Here is a 5,906-nt window from a genome sequence, read left to right as displayed (position 1 = left end):
GCAGGACACCGGCCCTCCAGGACTGAGTTTGGGCACCCCTGCTCTAGAGTTTTGTATGCCAAAAACTCAACGTGGTATTATTCATATAAAAAATAAAGATTTTCTTTTGGAAGATCTTGAAAAATAAATCTGGAATAGACCAGTCAGGGTAGCGGCAAATTTAAGTTTTGACAGGAATGAAAACGAGGCTGTGAGAGACTGAAGTACAATGCGTTCAATGGATTGTACTGTTTTTAACAACATATAGATTGTTCAACTGATGAAACCTCTTTCTGAAAAGAGAAAAAAATCAGTAGACAAAACTCCAAAAACAGTTTCAAAGTTGTGAGCTGTAAAAAAAAAAAATACTTTATACAGTGTGTGCCATTGTAAAATCTGATCCTTTACATCCACATTAAATTCAGTGGCTTCTAACCTAACTAAGGTCTGTTGAACACTTTGGCAAATGCCATTGGTAAAAGTAGTAAAATCTGCATTCTGTGTACATTATACATACTTTATACATCAGAAATAATAAGTGTGCTGTAGTATGGTAGAGTATGCCGTTCCAAACAGAACCACAAACTTTACTTTGACCTTAAAAGAAACACGGCATAAATAAAAACCCACACACATTCTCAGTGATGCTGATTTTATTGAAAAAACCAGGAACAAACCAACATTTTTAGACAACCGTGTTTTGGTGCAGTGACAATGTGAATACAAGCTTAAAAATGGCACAGACGTGAGCTCATATCACATGCTGTCTAGTGCAGACACAGTATTTAGTGCAGACACAAGTGTGCACTTCTGAGAGGAACGTTTCAGCATGGCGTGGTGAATTCGCAGGCACTTTGTGTAACAAAATCCACAGACTTTTTCAGAAATCAAACTCTCGGCATAGAGAGTTAAGCGCTCCAGCAATCGAAACGCAAAGAAAAGAGATAAACCCTTGAGCAAAAATGCTGTTCGTGTGGATTTATAGCAAATTTCATGGAGATCATACTTAATATAAGCACGCTGCACTTCTCAGAAACCGATTCAGATGTGAATTTACGATACTTTGTCAAGTACACTTGCATTTTTTTATAACAAAAAACATTATGAGGCACCTAAATGTTAATTGTCAAAGTAAACGTAACGGATAGCACATGGTTGTCCCCAGATCTAATGGAACGAACTCAGGTGTACCATTTACACACATCCATAAATCTGCACACACATACACACTCATTAACCACATACAATCACATTTAAATTAACAAATTACAATTCATCCCTCATTTTATCACCCTTCGGTCGGACAAGCCTGCCCATGAAAAGGATGGAGTTTGTCTTCTTGTCCTTCACCAGGAAGATGAAGGGATGGTCAGCGTAGAAGAGTTTGGGGTTCTTAAGCTTGTCGGTACCATAGACGCTAATATCGGGTGGATTTCCCTCAGTGTCCCACTCCATGGCGGAGGCATGAAACACGTTGGACAGATAGAGGTCTTTCTTCCCTGAGATGTTGGACAGATCAGCTTTGGCCTTGTCCACAGCTTCAGTCAGACCCAGTTCAGCGAGATGTTTCTGCAAGAAAATGTGGCATTATATTAGCAATTGAAATCACAGGCGAGTTTATAATAATATAATAGCTTGCTGAAACTGCAGACTGTCCGTACCTGCAGGTTGTGGCTGACCTCCACGCTGACCTTTGGCAGTGACACCGCAACCGCCCTCTGTTCCATTTTACTGATCCAGGTGTTCAGTTGTTGGCGTGTCAATAGTTTCTCCACTCTCTCCAGGGATTCTACGTGGTACGGCATGATAAACACCACAGACGACATCTTATGGGCTAGTGGCATGTCCAGAAGTAAAAGGTTGTTGGTTGTGTCATCAAAGAAGCCATAAATGCCTGCAAGACAGCATGAATATATGACGTAAGCATGTAAGGGCAAATGAAGGAAGGCTGAAATTTCTTTCCAAATCAAACAGCAGTAAGATATAAACGATAGTAGGTGAGTTTTGAACATTTTTTTACTGGCCAGTGTTAATTTTAAATTCACTGACAAAAACAAATATATATTTTTTACTAAATATAACTAAATATTTCATATATTAAGTGTATACATATTTTATATGTTCTAAAAATATATCTATAACAAAATATTTATACATTTTTAAAATATGTAACTTTTATAATACTGTCATTTTTTGATGACTGAAATTACATGCAGTTTTAGTCTGAGTAAAACTAAAATGTAATTAAACATATTTTTTAAGATAAACAAATATATTCTTTAAAATGAAAGAATATAGCATGACTAAATTTGAAGGATATTTCATTAAAACAAAAACTAATCTATATTTTTATATATTTAAAAATATAAAATATTTACAAAATTATAATGAAATATTTCAGTAGTTTAATTTTGCACCTTTGCATAATTTTGTGAACGAAAATATTTTTGTTTAATTAAATTAAATCAATTAATCAAATTGACTAAAATTAAAAATATGATAAATATTAAACAACATAACTATGAAAAATTAATATGATAAATATATAAACTTGAAAACAAAAATGATATACACCTAAACACTAGTATTGCCCCAAAAATTAATTTGTAATTAAAAATTAAATGAAAAATTCCCCACAATTTACTTTTAACCACTAAGTTACACCTCATTCTGTGTTTCAGGATCATATCTGCTTAAACTCGGCCTCACCTGTGCGATGCATCATGGGTACAGAGATGGTGTAGGAGCGATGCACTAAGAAACCACGATTATCCACCATCTTATGATGAAACTGCTCATCCCAGTGTGCTGGAGAGAAAACAGAGCACCATATTAGTTAATGAATCTTATTGCTTCTCATTCTAAAGATAATCAAGACTTACGTTTATAAAACATGGCATTGATGATCATGGCTCCATCTGTCTTCTCCACATCTTTGGTCACCTCGGGCAGCTTGCCGTCGGTGGACTTCGATGCCCATTCATTGATTGCTTTCACCGCACTGCGCTTGTCACGGAAATTTATTTTGGAGTGCTCGTAATTATAATGCTTCCTGCTGCTCTTCAGAAAGTCGTCGACGAACCTCACAGAGCTGGGCCCATACAAACGGTTGCTGATCTTCCAGGTGACATTGCGTGCTGTTGAGTTACTGACCTCGGTGAGAAGCTCAGACAGCCCAGAGTGCAGCTCCTCATCCTTCACCGTAGTGGCACTCAGGACGGTTTTGACCTGAGAAGCAGTGTTGGATTTCCCTCCAAGAGCCACCAAACCCAGCGAGGAGGCCACAACCACGGGAGAAATCAGGATGTTCTCGATGTCCTTCTCTTTTGCCAGGTTTTGGTACAGGTTGAAGGCCAAATTGGCGCTGTTGTCAGCCAGGATGGAGGCATGGCTGCTGAGGGTCTTGTCCGCGCTCACAGTGGCCAGTAGGCACAGGAGAACCACGTTTGACACCAACATGATTTTGGAGGTGGTAAGTTTACAGCCTATAAAGGTAGAAAAGATTAGTCAATGTGGTGCAAAGTTATTTTACATAAATATGAGATGGTTTTCTTTATTTGTGAGCTGTAGACTGTATTTCAGTTCCTGACCACAGAACTGACAGTAGCGCCAAGATATATTAGAGCTGTCATTTTAAATTCCCATAGACTTAAATGACAGGCCTGCTATGCTAAAGGAAGTCCAGCAGACATTTAAGGCAGTAATGTTACATAACTGCCACGTGCACAGTTGTAACTTCACTAAGCTCTCAGAAGATCAGAGATCCTTTACCATAGCATGTTTTTGCTTATTCCTTGCTGAACATAAAAAATATATATTTAAGAATGTTTCAAATGTTTACACTGCCATTCAAATGTTTGGGATCTGTAAGTTTTTTTTATGTTTTGAAAGTCTCTTATGCTCACCAAGTCTGCCTTTATGTGATCAAAAATACAATAAAAACAGTAATATTGTGAAATAATATTACAACTCTTTTCTATTTTAATTACTTTTAAAATTAATTTTATTTTTCTGATGACAAGACTGAATTTTCAGCATCATTACTCCAGTCTTCAGTGTTACATGATCCTTCAGAAATCATTCTAATATGCTGATTTGATACTCAAGAAACATTTATTATTTTCAATACTTGTTTCAGGATTCTATGATGAATAGAGTGTTGAATAGAAGAGCGTTTATTTGATATAGAAATCTTTTGTAACATTATAAATGTCTTTATTGTCACTTTTCTTGTCATCTTTTCTTTCAAAAAAAAAAAATCTTGCTGACCACCAAACTTTTAAACAGTAGCATATAATATCACATTACCCAAGATGCACATAACTTTTCATGGGGAAAAAAAGCTGTGCAGCCACATACAGATTTCATGGCTCCCGGAGTCATCTTACGCTAGATAACTGTTATCCAATCAGCACTGCCAGGATGGCAGGAAGTTCTGACACTATTGTGGGAACATCAGACTTCAGTTTGTGCAGCTTTGCCCCACCCCTCTACCAGTGAACAGCCCAAAATGTTGCCTTCGGCCGTGCAGATACACCCTCTCAATGAATGACCTTTTATTATGCCTACATGTCAGAGCCTGAAGAAACAATGGAGAACATTTGGAGCTGTGACGTGTGCAAAAAAACCTTTCGAATCATCACACAAACACAGTTAATCAAAGCACTTAGCTGCTTATGAGCATCTTTTCACCTTTGAGTAAAGCAATAAAAGTTAAAAAGTCTAATACAAGCATTTATTTTACATTTCAAATTTTTAAATGAAGGATTGTGTTATGAAATACCACACATTTTCTACATTTGTCATGCTGTTGATGAAGACTGAATGCAAACTTAATTTTCACAGCTGTAATGGCATCTGTTACTCACCTCTCAGAGCTCATGAAAACTTCTGCAGCCTCTTGGATCTGTCAGCTTCCCCGGACACCAAATCCTTCATGCAGACTTCATAGTCTGGAAAAGAAACTTCTGGAAGTTGGGAAAGGAGTATTATAATGTTCCCTGTTTTTCTGTGAGACCTCCCCCAGATCCAGTTACTGTGGGAAATGGACTCTCTCCTCAAGGTCCTAAAGTCAGCAGGAACTGACCCATTACCTGCTCACTCACTTACACAATGGCTAAACTAAAGTGCTTTTTCATGCAAGGACATTGGTGAGTATGAAAAAAGGTGGATGTAATTCAGAAATGTGGACACCAGATTTACTGATTAACATCAAATCACATTTAAAAACATCCTAGTAAGAAGTAAACTTTAGACTAATTTAGTCTAAAACCTGGTGTTAATACTTGATATTTTAAATTACATTTTATTTATTATTTTTATTATTATTTTCATAATTTGTTCAGAAAATGCAAAAGTATATTTTGAAAGTAACAGTAAAAATAAGAGGTTAAGTGGTTGTTCTACTTCCACCCCCATCCCATCCATCCGTCTCTCCTCCCTCTCTCTTCTGTGTGCCACGTTTTAGTGGGTCGTGTCTGGGCCTGCAAGAGGACAGCAGAAACAGGACAGAGGTTTCATCTGTCTAGTTGGGTGCAAAGCATGCATAATGGTTTCTATATGTCCTCATTACAAAAAAAAAACATGACATTCTTTATGCACTAAACTAATATGCTTTGTATCTTCCTCTTCTTTATATAGAACTAGGAATCCTGTTGTACAAACATGAAGCTCTGGAATGCATAAAGAATCCCAGAGGAACTTTCTATTGCTTAGAATTGGCTCTTTGAAAGCTAAATGAGACTTGGAGGGATCTCAGTAATGTTTCATGCAAGTGTCCTTCTCTCAGCACTGCAAAAACATTTCTTAATGTTTAAAGAAATTCAGCATTACATCACTTGCTCTCCAATGGATCCTCTGCAGTGAATGGGTGCCGTCAGAATGCGAGTCCAAACAGTTGATAAAAACATCACAATAATCCACAAGTA

General features: G+C 37.1%; 1 protein-coding gene across 1 annotated transcript; it reads right to left on the bottom strand.

Annotated features, from left to right (window-relative positions):
- Positions 1 to 622: 622 nt before the first annotated feature.
- Positions 623 to 4,948, bottom strand: serpinh1a (serpin peptidase inhibitor, clade H (heat shock protein 47), member 1a). Its single transcript, XM_016476176.1, has 5 exons — positions 4,848 to 4,948; positions 2,862 to 3,464; positions 2,689 to 2,787; positions 1,641 to 1,873; positions 623 to 1,548 (listed from the first exon to the last, which is right to left on the bottom strand). Exons 2-5 carry the CDS (start codon positions 3,436 to 3,438, stop codon positions 1,246 to 1,248), a joined length of 1,212 nt encoding a protein of 403 aa, XP_016331662.1. The 5' UTR covers positions 3,439 to 3,464; positions 4,848 to 4,948; the 3' UTR covers positions 623 to 1,245.
- Positions 4,949 to 5,906: the final 958 nt, after the last annotated feature.

This window comes from Sinocyclocheilus anshuiensis, unplaced genomic scaffold (assembly GCF_001515605.1).
Source record: "Sinocyclocheilus anshuiensis isolate Anshui unplaced genomic scaffold, SAMN03320099.WGS_v1.1 scaffold1294, whole genome shotgun sequence".
Taxonomy (NCBI): Eukaryota; Metazoa; Chordata; class Actinopteri; order Cypriniformes; family Cyprinidae; genus Sinocyclocheilus; species Sinocyclocheilus anshuiensis.
This window is presented reverse-complemented; position numbering and strand designations above follow the sequence as displayed.